The following is a 14,663-nucleotide window of genomic DNA, read 5'->3' on the forward strand; positions in this document are numbered from 1 at the left end:
CATATAGTTTTGACTACACCGTTATCATCGAACATCGCAGCAAAGCCACAGTTGAAACTTATGATTTAATTCTCAAACAAAAAAAAAAGATTTCAGAAAAGATAACGTTCACAAATTCACCAGTATGAACTAAACCTAAAAACATTTAAAATGTAAACAATCATAATGTTTTATTTTCTAAACTAACTATAGTGTTGGGTAAGTATATTAAACACTGAACCAGTTTAAACAAAAACAAACAAACATGCTTTTTACTATCACTTGTTTTGACTGAAAATGTTTAGCTATAATACACTGTAAAAAGTGAAAGTTGGATCAAATTAAACAAATTACTTGAATTGGAAACACTTAAAAAGTTACGTTTTCTCAAGTTGGTTTTTTTACTTTAAGTGAAAAATTTAGGAGATAAACACTTTATACTATACTATATTACTTCAATTGGTAACACAGAATAATAGTTAAGTTTTCTTAACTTAAAAATGTAGGCGTTACCAATTTAATCCAACTTTTACTTTTTACAGTGTAAGTTATTAAAGCATCTGCATTAAACTGAATTTAGACATTTTAGCATAACTTAAACAGTATTCTGCAAAAGCATTTAGATCAGTGATAACAGTGCTGCACAACCGCAGTGACGCATAAGCACGTCAGTGCATCTCACACGTTCACCTGCAGGCCGTTTGCGGTACTACAAGGACATTCACATACCTTTCGCATACAGTACAATACTTCAATGCTCTTGTCATTTCAAGCTTAAGAGTTTGAATCTATTATTAAAACAGATCATATCAGTAACTTTGTATCCATTTGTATTGAGTCATCATCTTCTCTAAAGACCACCAGCAGCAGCATCACCATCCAGTATAACGTCTGTACGCTTCGTGGCAGTGTAAATAGCATAAAATTGTAAATGAATTAAATGATAAGAGTAGCATGTTCTGTGTGTTTGATTATAAAGTGGATATTGTTATTATAGCGTACAGTAGTTTCCTCTTTACTGTGAACCTTGAGGGCCGTGTGAACTGTAGCTTCCCTGTTGTCTAGAGTAATTCCCATACTGGCTGGAGTACTGGTTCCACTGGTCCTGGTTCTGATAATGTTGCGGCCACTGCTGTGCATACTGAACAAAAACATGACATTTCAATATGAGAGTAACATTAATCGGTTCTATGCATTGCTTTGTTATTTATAAATTCAGTCTTTATTTAAATATGTTTACAAGAAATTGCATTACAGACAAATCTACGTTAAATAAAACTCAACAACATCTGTGGCACACTGTTGATAAAGCTTGTATGTTGTTGTGTATGCTTTTGGTTGGTACGTGTATATTACCTGTATTAGCACATGGATTATTCAGTAAGAAATGTTGGTTAACCTACCCAAAGCGACTTATATTTTATTCACCCTATAGATGGTTTCTGCAGTAACAAAATTAACAAGCGGCTTTCGTGGTCAACACGTAACTTCCGGTAAACTCCACTAAGAATAAATAACAACAAAGTACTTTAAACATAGTTTATTTATATAACAAGCAAACTAAACAACACGTAGATTACATAGGAGATAGGAAACCAAAACATTTGTTATTTTCGACGAGGTATTTGTTCAAGAGTTCAGTTTAGCAACTAGTCAGACCATTAAAAAAAATTAAACCGAAGTAAAGTTCGGACCAGACGTGTATCACGTCACCAGGCTTGTGCACAATTCAGAATTGAATTAAGAATGACTCCTGAATTCCAATTCAATTCTTGAATTTGAATTGATGTCAAAAACAGGATCTAGAATTACAATCCGAATTTGAATTAAAGGAAGCAGAATTGCAATTCAGTAGAAATTCATATACATATTATACAGTAAGTGAAGTGTTCAAAATGAAGCTTTCAGTATTATATGTTAAATATGATTGCATTACATATTCTATAAATTATATTAGTTTGAACTACTTGTTCAGATAACATTAACAGGAAATGTTTTCCCCCAGCAATTAATGTTAAAAACTCTAGTCACAAAACAAATAATTAAGTTAGATTTTTTGTAATTGTAATTTTATGGAACACGATGGAACATGACTTTGTTTCCCAGAATGCTTTACTTAAACCAAGTATTTAAAATGGTTGCCAAACAATTTTCCAAAGTAACTTTCCTAACACTGACTGAATGTATGTGAGATTCTTTCTGTTGTGTGACTGTGGAATTTCTTTGAATTGCCATGAATTAAATTCCACTTCCTGTCATTCCAATTCAAATTCAAATTCCTGTAGTCAATTCAATTTAAATTCCAATTCATGAATTGAATGGAGGCCGATTCTGAAAATCTGAATTGTGCACAAGCCTGCACGTCACCGCACGAGCGTCCGATGAAACCGTCTATATTTATCAGTATGCGTGTTCTTCAAGATCGAACCTACAATATTTGCGTTGCTAACACAATGCTCTACCTATTAGATCACAGGAACATCTTACAAAAGAAATATGCAACAGATGCTGTTGAAAGAGCTTAAATTGTACTTAACACAAAACAGTCCTTTAACTTTTACTCACCTGATCATATTGTTGATTGTAGTTCTGTTGGTTATATGGCTGTCCAGAGCTTTGACTGTCATTGTAACGCTGTCCTTCACCTGGGTGTTGTTGGCTGTAGTTGCCATAACCTTGGTTGTAGTTACTGTGGCTAAAGTTGCCATGATTGTACCCTTCATTATATCCCTGACGATAACTCTAAAAAAACACAAGTAAAAAGCTGAAGCTATATGTTTGTCATACAACTATTGATTAAGTCTTGGACATGTACAGTGCTCACTTGGGTATTTCCCTCTTTGTTATAGGAGCTATAGCGGTTGTAACTTCCACCAGCCGGCTGGTTGCTGTTGTATCCATCTCTGCTCTCTGAATCACTGTCTCTGGGATGACCTCCCCATTGATTCTGGTGGTTGCCACCGCGATAATCTGACAAGAGGACAAGAGAAATCATTTTTCTGAGAAAGAAAGTTGTAATGCACAAATTGAGAAGATCCAAATAAATCTCTGTTTAAAGCAATAATTCATCTTATATTGAAATTGTCACAATTGACTTGCCCACATGTTGCAATCCTGTATTTTTTCTTATGCAGATGTTAAGCTAGTGGAAGGTGATATTATTATATATGTGTGTGAACTATGTATAAAAACTTTGAATAGATAAATGCCCACACATGCATATATATTAGGGGTGTAACGATTAACCGTGCAAATGTGCGTTTTGTTTTCAATGAATGAATTTGAATGAATTACGGTGAAATCCCGGCACATCCGAACACCAGGGGGCGCTCCCGTGCAGAAACTCCCTTTGTGCCACAGAAGAAGTAGCATTACGAATGCTATTCCAGGAAATGTCTACAGGAATATTTATATCACTGTTCTTCAAATTGTTTCAGGTATTTTCATGATAATAAAGAATATTTTAAATGATTTTGTTTAACGAGTGTTGCTTTTTAAATGCACGTTATAAACGACTCCGACTCGTTATGATTTTAGATTGATAAGGACTTCCTACTGACCAAATGCTGTAGTAAGTTACACGCACAAGCTGTGCATTATGGGGGCTGTTTACACTTGGTATTAAGATGTGTTTTCATCGATCGGATCACAAGTGGACGAGAGAGACACATTACGTTTACACCTGGTATTTAAATCCGTCTCTTTTGTCCACTTTCGACCGCTTCTGTGCTGAATACTATGAGGGGGTGGTCTGTGAGAAGGTGGGCGAGTCTCTCTGCTGTCATTCAAACCCGAGCGGGAGTAATTATGAGTTTATATGGACGCAAACTAATATTATGTCGGAGTGCACTGCTTATTTAGGAAGTAAACATGCTGCACAGTGTTTTGTACATGAGTATGTAAGAGCTTTCTTTGAATTTTCAGCGCAATTGATGAAATAGGATCGCGCAACTTTCACACGCTTTCAAAACGAAACTACGGAGATCCGCCGCTTAGTTTTATCAATGAAAGGCTAAAAATAGCGCTGTTCACCGAATGTTCACGCCAGAAGTCAAAAAAGACGTAAAACTTGTGTTTAATACCTCAGATTAGATAAATGGGCGGAGAGAAGGCGGTCGCGTTTGGCTGTTCGAACGTATTCAACCACATGTGCGTTCCGCAACTCCAAAGCGATCCGATCGAAAGTGGTTTCGACCACCTCTGGATGTGGTTGAAAGTGGTCGAAAGTGGACGAGCTCAAAACGTTTTGAACACCGTTTACACCTGGCATTAACGTCGTCCACTTGCGATCCGATCGACGAAAACACATGTTAATGCCAAGTGTAAACAGCCTCGAATCTCAGAATCGATTTCAGACAGGCATTTTTAATGGGACCAGGGCCGGCCCAAGGCATAAGCGAACTAAGCGGCTGCTTGGGGCCCCGTGGCCACCAGGGGGCCCCCAATTGTTTTTTTCTTTTTACAATTAAATAACTTAAATTAACATACATTTGAGGAATAGAGCACGGAAAAACAATGTAACATTTGTAATTTGTCCTCCGTCTGTGTGTGCGCATGCATTTAGGTGCACTTAGTAGTGCACACATGGAGAGATGCGTTTCAGAAAGCAAGCAAACATAAAATCTTTCTGTTCTTGACAGGGAACATACAAAATGATCTTCACAGTATTCTTTTTCCAATAAAAACATTAGTTTATGTCTTAGGTTTATGTATAGATTAGGCAGAAACCAGGTATGTGCTTCAATTAACCTAAGTCTGTGTCATTAATAAAGACAGTGTTATGATTCATTTGATTTGATTTCTGTACCTAATGCTAATTTCCAACTTTGTTCTTTTTAAAAAAAAAATAATTTCTTTATTTTTTAATAAAAAAATTGGTGAGGGGGGCCCCCAAACACATTCTGCTTAGGGCCCCTAAAAGGCTCGGGCCGGCACTGAATGGGACACACGGTTGAATCGTTACATCCCTCATGTATATACATTTGTATATTTATGCATAATTTATATTATATATTAATATATAGTTAATATATAAATATATATTTTTATTTAAAAAATATAGATTAATCGCGTTGTAGACTATTAGATGTGTTATGTCAGTTGTAGCTCTTATATTATCTAATATACAGGTGTACTAGGCATTATATATCATTCCCTTTTGTTGTATCCTGCCTAATATCTCATTTAACATCTTATTTTCTTTTTACACGAGTCAATGTTACTTTCGGCGTTTAGTTCACGTTAGATTATCACTCTAATTCACCTCCCCTGTAGCCTCCTCCTGGTCCTCCACGGCTTTCATATCCTCCTCTCGTTCCCCTGTTATGCTGGGGCTGAAACCCACTAGCACGACCACGGGAACCAAAGTTGTCGAAGCGTTTCTCAGGTGGAGGTCCAGCTTTCCGGCCCTCCTCATTATATTGTTTCACCAGCACGCTGGCCTCCTCTCTCTGAAGCTCAATGAAGATCACTTCATCCAGACAGTCTCCAGGCTCGGGCAGGGCAAAGTTGGCTTTGAAGCCACAAAGGTGAAGTAGAAAGAAGTTTTAAAGTTTGAGGACAATTTACTGAAAATCAAATAAAGTATATTAATTATGTTTTATAAGCTGTGTCCCAATTCAAAGGCTGCAACCTTCTAAGGACGTATTTTAAGACTGATTGCGTCACAGCAGCGCGACTTGAGGCTAGTAAGGCCGTCACAATTCAAAGGATGCTTAGAAAGAAGCCTTAAAATGCGTCCTTATTTCTCCGCGCTGTTAAGGATAGAACGAATGGATCCCTATACAGCCGAGGATATCCCAGGAGTCATTGCGCGCCTGCAACGACTGCATATAATGCCTGGATATTCTAAAATAAATAAATAAATAAATTCTTGTCACTGTTTTAGTAATAAAAGTTATGTTTTGTGGTAATAATATTCTGTTTATGTTGCGTATATTTCTGATTGATTCATTTGATATACTGTTGAATAGTTTAACCTACATCAACATGTCATATTTTCTAAAATAAATTATAATTTTTCTAATTCCATATTTATTTTAAAAGGTCAGAAATGTCTCCGCTGTGTCCTGCTGACAGGCGCTGTGGGCGCGTGCAGCAGGTGACGAAAATTATGGGTACTCCGAAGGTTAGACCGTCTCATTTCAGTTCTCTTTGCGAATTTCTGAGGCTGCCACCTTGAAAGACCGAGTGCTCACCTTTTAAGGTCGAATGCTTAGAAGGTTGCAGCTCTTGAATTGGGACACACAGCAATTGTTTGTTTTTCATAACAGCATTCCTACCTTTCATTTCTAAAACAGCATGATCAGGCACATCCTTCCCTTCCTCAGCCTGCTTCATCGAGCGGGCTTTTAAATCCCAATCAGTGGGACAAATGACAATAGCCTTGCGTTGAAACCCTTCAAAAGGACGCATTTTCCGCTTTTGGGCTGATCCGTAAACATTTGTCTAGCAACAGTGGGAAGAAACATTATTGTTAGTCCGCTACAGTACCTCAAGATCTTAACTTGAATCAAAAACGTTAAGACCCAGCTTTGATTTGTTTTTTTTTCCTGATTTCTTTCAGCTATTTTGCGGTTAGGAAGAACCAATAAATATAATAACCATTTAGGGTTAGGTTATTATATTACCGAAATGAAAACAAAAACAACATGGGATGTCAATCTGAACACACTCTTATTCTTTCTTAAAAGGCTGAATCCAGTATAATTGAAATGTTGACAAGTATGTGTTAAGAGCATACAGTTAAATAGTTCATATTGTAGTGTCCTGAAAGGTAAATTAATACCACACTAAAGAAAGAGCATCACAGCTCATTCAGTTATGTATTTGCAGAGAATCATATGAAGGTTTCTGGTGCCTGATCCAGGATGTAGTTCCTTTTATTGTTAGCAGCAATCTTGATGAGTTGGTTTAGACACTGTGTGGCCTGTTGGATGAGCATGTCCCAGCGTCCGGCGTAGTTTCGCTGACGGCGCAATCCCATTACCTACAAACAAAAGCATAAACTTTCCTAAAATTTTCTGTTTATTACATTTTTTTGAGTTTAATTAAGTAACTTATAAAGATAAACTGATAATTTGAACATTATGGTTCACACTTTATTTTTACGGGATCACTGTTACAGTGTAATTATACATTTAAGTACTAAGTAATAATCATTAACAACATGGGGTTAGGATTAGGGTTAGTTGCATGTAATTATGCATAATTAACTGTTATTACTATAATAATTACATGTAGAATGTGTAACAAAGACACCGTAAAATAAAATGTCACCACAATATGTGTATGGGGCTGCAAAGCATACAACATTCACACCTGTAGAGGGTGCTGTATGTCTACCTATAGGGGGAACTGTACGTCTACTGTCAAGTTTTACCACTGAGTTGTGAAAATTTTGCCTTTTGGCAATGATAATTTTTAACGATAAAACATTAGTTTCGCAAATATTAATATTTACAGAAAAATATTTAAGAGAATTGTGACCTTGTACCTTCATTTTCTCCATGATGGCATTGGTGCCCAGGATGTTGTACTTCTTGTCTGGGTGCATCTGTGCATGTTTAGTGGCCCAAGTGGTTTTACCACAAGCAGGCAGACCAACCATCATCAGGATCTCACAAAACAGACACAGTGATGAATATGTCATCGTCCGAGACAACATAGGGACGAAACGCACTCTATAGAGCAGTTTGTCTATTTAGGGCTACTGTAGAAATATGACGGTGACTTTCATGTAAGGGGACCCGGGGTGTATATAGATAAAAACAGCTTATCTAAGGTAATAAAAACAATACAGTTCATTATACACCACTGAAAATATAGTTATGTATATTATATTGCATTTCTGTCAAGAGATCCTTCTAAAAGTTACACAATTTACCTTTAAAAGCCTATACTTCTGTCCAGCATATAACCCATATAAGACATGAGTCCTTGTACCAAATATAAAATTCACACACACATTTGCTTTAAAAAAGTGCTTTATGACAAAAACATCATAGGAAATTGAAACAAAATCAATTTATGTAATTTATACCACGGGCCTGTTGAATGCTTTATTCTGATTGGTTGAGAAATGTTCCATGGGTGTTGATTTTTTTTCAATAACCGGACACCTAAACCTTTCAAATGTCTTAAAATTAAGCACCAGAGCAATATTTGGGTAACCGCGGTATAAGGGGAATAATTGACTCTGGTCCTTTGAATTATTCGAAAATAATGCACACCCGCGGTGTAACGCATAACCACCTTGGGTGTGCATTATTTTCTTATAATTCAACGGCCCGTCGTCAATTATTCCTTACTCATACAATTTATCTTTTGAAACAGAAAACTTACCTCACAATCAGCTTTGCTGGCAGGACCAACAGTGCCTCTGACCCTGTCCTCTAGTTTGACATGCTGGATGAATGTGTAGCCTTCTTGCAAAGGAAAGAAGGGCTCTATGCACTGGCCGAAGTTAAACTTAACCGCACAGTTCTTAACCAGGATATGAGGAAACAAAGCACGGCCCGCCAGTTCATCTTTGGAAACTTGAAATGCCACATCGAGCCATCGTCCATTCTTTGAGAAACTAATTTTCACGTGCTCATGACTATTAAAATCCTACAAGAGACACAGATATAGGCAAGATTATCATGTTATTCATTCCTAAACTTATACTAACATGAGATAAGGGTAGCACTCACTATATAACATCCAATAACGTCGTTTTCACCAAATTTCTCTCCATAATCTTGAAATTTGAAATTTGTGGACTTCTTCCCTGTTCCACCATATCCATAAGAAAACATTTGCTCTCCTAAAAAGGATTCAAATACACAACAATCTAGGAAAACCATTTCATCAACAACCCTTTAATGCGTGCGTGTGCGCGTTTCCTCTCCAAGCTGTGTGCTACAGGAATCCAGGGACCACCCAACTCTCACGACATGAGGGTCAGGCTCAGTGGTGGGAAGATGCTTCACTGGAATCTCCTCGATGATCTAGTGTATAAAACACACACACATTAATGTGAATAACATCTAAGGCTGTGGTGAAGAAGTCATTTCTGTGTGAACTATTTGTGCTGATTTACAAATAAACTTAAAAGTGCAATACCTTCATCTCAAAGCAGACGCGTCCCCTGCTTACACCGTATGTGGCCCGTGCTCCGGACCACAGGTAAGCAAAACCTTCATTTGTAAAAGGGTAGCCAATACAACGGTCTTCAGACACTTTAAAGTACAAGTCGCTGTTATCTGTTGACAATCACAAATAGTCCTGTAAAGAGGATCCTATTTTATAGATATAAAAATTATACTTGATTTTAAAATGACATAAACTCTCACGCACAAGTGTCAATGACCACTAATGTGCTGTCGAAGTTGTCCCCATTCTCATCTGAAGGAGGTTGCGGTAAACAGGCTCTAAAACCAAACATATGATAACACTGAAAGTCTTAAATCAAGTACTTCATTAAGACTATAAATACTTTCTGTGCCAAATGTACCTTTTGTTTTCACGGTGTTCATAATGACTGTTGCTATTGCATTCATCATAGCGCCTCTTTTGGCCATACTGTGTATGACTGTCTCGTTCTGTTTTAAAACGCTGACCCTCCGGTACCTGCCAATCAGATCGCTGAGGTCTCTGATATCCCACCTCTGGCTCCTCCTTATACACCCTTGCAGGACCCAATTGATACCCTGTAAAGTCAATTTTAAAAAATGTTTAAAAAAAATATGAAAAAAATCACACATAATTAAATGCCTTTCAACATCATAATGGCTCCATAGTGGCAACTATAAGGTCATCTTCAGCAATTCCATCAGAAAACGCCTTAATCGTACAAATGTGCAGATGGCTGTTATCCTAAAGCCAATGATTATTGCTTGAAAAGTCTTAAATATAAATATTTTTTCACTTCCAAACACATTTGTTAATCCACTGCAGTCGTATTGATTCCTTATAAAAAAGTTTATGATGCGTGACAAGACAACCATATAACAACTACTTACAAGACACACAAGTACCAATGAGTTTTAATGTTAACAACATCATTTAAAACTCCTAATACTTAACTTCCTAATACTTGGCTTTAATGCCCTTTATTTTGCACTGGCATGTCAGCCAGGTGCAGCCACCTGTAACTCCTCCTTACTTCAGGTGCGAAATAATGACGTCATCGCACTTCGTCGTGGAACACTGATGTCAAAATTAAGCCGAATCGGATATGTGTGTTTAGACGCAGTTCGGATGTCTGGATATCGGATATATATACGATAAAAATCCACATTTGAAAGTGGCTCAGAACGGATAGGAAAAATTTTTTATTTGTTTATGTTGAGCACTAAATCTGATATTTTTGTGCTAGTGCAGCCTTAGTTTCCATGAAAAAAGAGACATATCAACTGCTAATAAAATCTCAAAATAATACCATTAGTACCATTAGACCCTCCTAAAATGTACACACTGCACCTTTAATGGATTAGCTAACATGAACTAACAATGAACAATATTTCTACAGCTTTTATTAATCCTACTTCATGTTAATTTCAGCATTTACTAATACATTATAAAAAAAGGGTGTTAACTGTTAACATTAGTTAATGCACCATGAACTTACATTAATAACTGTATTGACATTTACTAACATTAACAAGAATTACTATAATGTTTACTAATACAACCTTATTGTAAGTGTTATCGAGACTTTATTCAAAGCTGTTTATGTCCTTAAAAGTGTATTAGTTCCTACTAAAATTATATTTCCCCATTAAGAAAATGAATGAGAATTTTGTTATATAACGTTAATTTTGTTTTGTTATTGGGAGAGCCAATTGAAATGCATTCTACTTGGTCAATGGCTTACCTTCATTGTAGTAAGGCTGTTGCTCTATCTTAAGTTTTGCTTGTTGTAGCTCCACGTTATCAGATTTGTTGTCTTCTCTAAAATAGGAGTTCATGTCTGAGGTCTCTCTTTTCCCAGACGTCTGTCCTGGATCAGCTGCTCACCACAACAAAGCCTTTTCAACACGTCACAAAAATAAATGCAACTAGATCAGTACCCCCATCTCATTGTTATTCGCAGCATAATACATCAAATGACTTACGCAAACTCTGGTACCTTCTTTAGTCTCTATTCGGGGTATCCAAGGGGGTTTCTCCTCTTTATAAAAGCTTTCGAAAACACGTAAGGAATCCAAAATGCAGCAGCCTTTCCACTAGAACCGTTTCGAGGCCTCGCTCGTCCAGCCCGCACCTCTGCTACTCGCAACGTGCACGACAACGTAGAGATCTCGCTTCCGTTCCTGAAGTCATTCATACAACATTCTCGTTAACGTAAATAAATTGTGCATGCGTCATCCACACGGCTATTTCATTTGCACGTATTAGCTGTGCTAAAAATGTATAGTCAAACACCACATCTACTGTAATCTAGCAAAGTATTTACATTACGAGATGATACGCTGAGCAACGGCGCATGCGCACGGCTGCGTTCGGTCGAGCGTCATAAACCTACAATATTACTCCAATTTAAAAAAATATAAATGCATATCTCTAATACATATACGTTGTACTGTAAATTGAGGTAGTGTCGGTAACTTACCACACAGCACAGCAAAGCCTCTGGACTTGTAAAGTTGAAGGTTATAAACAAGAACTGCGCGGGTTGCAGATATAGCACTCAACTGTAAACAATGCACTTACCTATGCTGTCTCAGTGCAGTGCTGCCACCTTCTGGCCAAACATATAAGACAGTTTTTATGGTTTACAGTTACCAGTCACATTTACCCAATATAGGGATGGTTTCCCAGACAGGGATTAGTTTAAACCAGGGCTAGGCCTTCGTTTAATTAAGAAATATAACTAGTTTTAACCAGCATGCCTTACTAAAAACCTTACTTGTGTGCATTTTGAAGCAAAACAAAGGGCACTGATGTATTTTACGATGTCAGTGCAAGTTGTTTTCAGTTTGGACAGCTCTTACATTTATTTTAGTCCAGGAAACCGCCTCAAAATATAGGGGAATATATAAACCATATAAACCTCCTTATTTCCTTTGGGACTGAATGTTTATCCTTCGTTGCTTAAAATAAGATGCTAACACAATTTCCTTACAGGCAACAAGGTGGTACTACGTTGGACTAACCTAAAAAGTAACCATGTCTGTGAAATCCAGGATTAAGTCTCATAATCTAATTTATTTTTTTGACAAGACTATAGTCAGTATTAAGTATATATAAAGTTATATTTTAACAGATTTTTTTTGCATTTTTAGGATGATATGCAGAAAACAATAAATCATAAATAAAATGACTTTAGCTGGGTTTCACAGACTGGATCAAAAATATGAGACTTGATTTCTTGATTTACCATATGTAGTCATGTGACTCATAAAACATAAACAGAGCTTTACATTTTTCCTAGATGCTATTTTTAAGTCATTACCTCACTAATAAAGTATCTCACACTTCATGCTTAGGGTCAGGGGTTTTTCGTTGCAAATTAAAGTTTACTTGTTTGCCAATAATGGAGAATGGCACTCAACAATCTCAATTTCTCTTATCATTTTAATACAAGATTCAAAAAACAATCACTATAGAATTTCAATTTATTTTACAATGATAAATATACACCAGTATACACATGCCAGTCTTTCACTGCAATGGGAATTGTCTCGCAGCACAAACAGGGTCTCGGTTTCCTATATTGTGTAACACATCCATATTTGCTATATAGAATGCGTCATTCAAGTATTCACAACAAGTGCATTTTCAGATCACTTTTGGCGTTTAGGAAAATCAAAGCTCAATCCCCAAATCACTTTTAAGCCACAAATATATTAAAGCCACTTACAATATAATCTATGAATCTTTCAACCCAAAGAAAAATGAGGGAAATGATATGAAATCATGTTTAAACTGGTTCTGATGTGCAATGTAATGGTCAAAACTTGAAAATGGCTGGACAGTATTAACACATTTTTAAATTATATTACTAATTTGAACTAAACAAATTGGGTGGAAACGTTCAATTTTGCTGGTGGCCAAACACTTACCACACACCAACACAGAGCTCTAAGGTTCATTCTTGATTTTTTTATAACCCAGCTATCTGGAGGGTAGATTAAGCAAAACAAGCATTATCTGTCAGTGGGCAGACTTAGAGCTCTGTGTGTGCATGCCAGGGCCTACACTAACTATGCATGTGTATATTGCAATGCTTGAACCACGACTCAGATGTCCCCATTAAACCAGTCTCTTCAACCTCTTTGATAAGGGTGTTATTTCAGTGATGCATATTATTATTTGCTGCTATTGGCTGTTGGAAGAGACAACAAAAGTCTATTAATCTCCCTGATTTGGGCATCCAGTGTTTCTGTGGCTAGTGTAAGCTCTCCTAGTTGTGTCTGGAGATTGTTAATGTTTTGTGTCAACTCCTCTTCCTTCCGCCTGGAGTTGGCGGCCTGTCGGCTATATTCAAGCACCATGCAGCCTCCACCAACGATGAAGATTATAGCTTCACCGAGCAGCTCAGCTCCAAGCTCTGCAGCTGCCTCTTCATTCAATGGCTTTATGGTAGAGCCTCTGAAACCCATGATCCTCATCTTTGTTCTCATCTCAATCCAGTGGTATGCTACAGAGAAAACATAAGAAGAGAATAAATGGTGTATGCATTTTAGTAAGAAATTAAAGGGAAAAAACACTGGTGCCAGACATGGACACCATACCCTGCTGTGATCCAAGTAAATGTGACTAGTATTAAGCAACAAGGACAAGAAATACATGGACAATGAACAACACAAGCATTTCATCCGCTGTATTTTTAAGTACTGAATGATTTGTCAACACAATATGTATCAATTCATTTGATTCAACCAAAAATATGTAAACATATTTATAGACTCGAATATAACATTTTAGATTCACATGGTGCTGTCAATGACAATACTAGTCACGACCGCTTTAAAATTACTCCAAGCGCTGCGCAGACGGACCGGTGTATAGCATCAAATAACCGCGAGAGCGCTTCGTATGGGCCACTCTCGCGGTACGTTGATGTCATAACCCAATCAGTCTGCGCAGAACCACGTGAAGTCGAGCATACCTATTGGCTAGTCTGTTCCGCCTACAGACCCTTCAGGATACTGACATGTAAATAGTCCTTAAAATGTCGGCTTACCTTGTGCTGGCGGAAGGCAGATATAACTCTTGAAGAATTCACTTCTGCGTGCACCTGCTTTTATCCTGTTAGCCAGTGGTTTGCTCAATTGTCTTACGCCCAGATAGAGCAGCTTTGCTATGGGAAAGGCACCGACAACCATCTTGGAGGAAATGCGTCATCTGAGGAGGCGGGATGAGGTCAGGGACGTCAAGTCACGACGCGGACGCGTAATATTAGTGACGTAATATCACGAGAGTAATGATTAAATTATGGTATTTATATAATTTTAAGGAAAATATAACACAGGATAATATAACAACATTATTATACAAATAACATTTTAATGTAATTCTCATCTTGTTTTTATCCTTCGTTGGTTTTAGTATAACCTTTTATATAAAATACACTATACATAGCTCAAAATATATGGACTTAAAACAAGCATTTTAAAATAAATAAAATAAATAAAATAAACAAACTTTCTGTTTGTCATTGCAGCTCATTGTTTACCTGCGACCACAGCGCCACC

The 14,663-nt window shown here is 37.1% G+C and overlaps 2 protein-coding genes across 3 annotated transcripts; both read right to left on the minus strand.

Annotated features, from left to right (window-relative positions):
* Positions 1-51: 51 nt before the first annotated feature.
* hnrnpul1 (heterogeneous nuclear ribonucleoprotein U-like 1) lies at positions 52-12,092 on the minus strand. Of its 2 annotated transcripts, XM_073853515.1 has the most exons (16): positions 11,576-12,092; positions 11,093-11,276; positions 10,838-10,991; positions 9,476-9,671; positions 9,319-9,392; positions 9,085-9,224; positions 8,865-8,969; positions 8,673-8,780; positions 8,323-8,589; positions 7,475-7,597; positions 6,839-6,967; positions 6,261-6,426; positions 5,243-5,491; positions 2,804-2,949; positions 2,545-2,721; positions 52-1,120 (listed from the first exon to the last, which is right to left on the minus strand). In XM_073853515.1, exons 3-16 carry the CDS (start codon positions 10,929-10,931, stop codon positions 995-997), a joined length of 2,100 nt encoding a protein of 699 aa, XP_073709616.1. In that variant the 5' UTR covers positions 10,932-10,991; positions 11,093-11,276; positions 11,576-12,092; the 3' UTR covers positions 52-994. The 2 variants fall into 2 exon arrangements, with proteins under 2 accessions (XP_073709616.1, XP_073709617.1); XM_073853516.1 differs by lacking the exon at positions 11,576-12,092 and having other exon boundaries at positions 11,079-11,557.
* A 430-nt stretch (positions 12,093-12,522) lies between these two features.
* opa3 (outer mitochondrial membrane lipid metabolism regulator OPA3) lies at positions 12,523-14,344 on the minus strand. The gene is made up of 2 exons (XM_055174112.2): positions 14,153-14,344; positions 12,523-13,606 (listed from the first exon to the last, which is right to left on the minus strand). The coding sequence occupies exons 1-2, from the start codon at positions 14,292-14,294 to the stop codon at positions 13,275-13,277; spliced, it is 474 nt and encodes a 157-aa protein (XP_055030087.1). The 5' UTR covers positions 14,295-14,344; the 3' UTR covers positions 12,523-13,274.
* Between the last annotated feature and the right edge of the window lie 319 nt (positions 14,345-14,663).

The sequence above is a fragment of the Misgurnus anguillicaudatus genome, chromosome 15 (genome assembly GCF_027580225.2).
Source record: "Misgurnus anguillicaudatus chromosome 15, ASM2758022v2, whole genome shotgun sequence".
Lineage (NCBI taxonomy): Eukaryota > Metazoa > Chordata > Actinopteri > Cypriniformes > Cobitidae > Misgurnus > Misgurnus anguillicaudatus.

Excerpts from the sequence above, each read along its gene's own strand:
- opa3 (XM_055174112.2), bottom strand. The coding sequence starts at position 14,294 with ATGGTTGTCGGTGCCTTTCCCATAGCAAAGCTGCTCTATCTGGGCGTA. Across the intron at positions 13,607-14,152 it reads CTGCCTTCCGCCAGCACAAG|CATACCACTGGATTGAGATG; the intron begins GTAAGCCGACAT and ends TTTTCTCTGTAG.
- hnrnpul1 (XM_073853515.1), bottom strand. The coding sequence starts at position 10,931 with ATGAACTCCTATTTTAGAGAAGACAACAAATCTGATAACGTGGAGCTA. Across the intron at positions 8,781-8,864 it reads GTAGCACACAGCTTGGAGAG|CAAATGTTTTCTTATGGATA; the intron begins GAAACGCGCACA and ends TTTTTAGGAGAG. Across the intron at positions 2,950-5,242 it reads AGGAGGAGGCTACAGGGGAG|ATTATCGCGGTGGCAACCAC; the intron begins GTGAATTAGAGT and ends TCCTCTTGTCAG.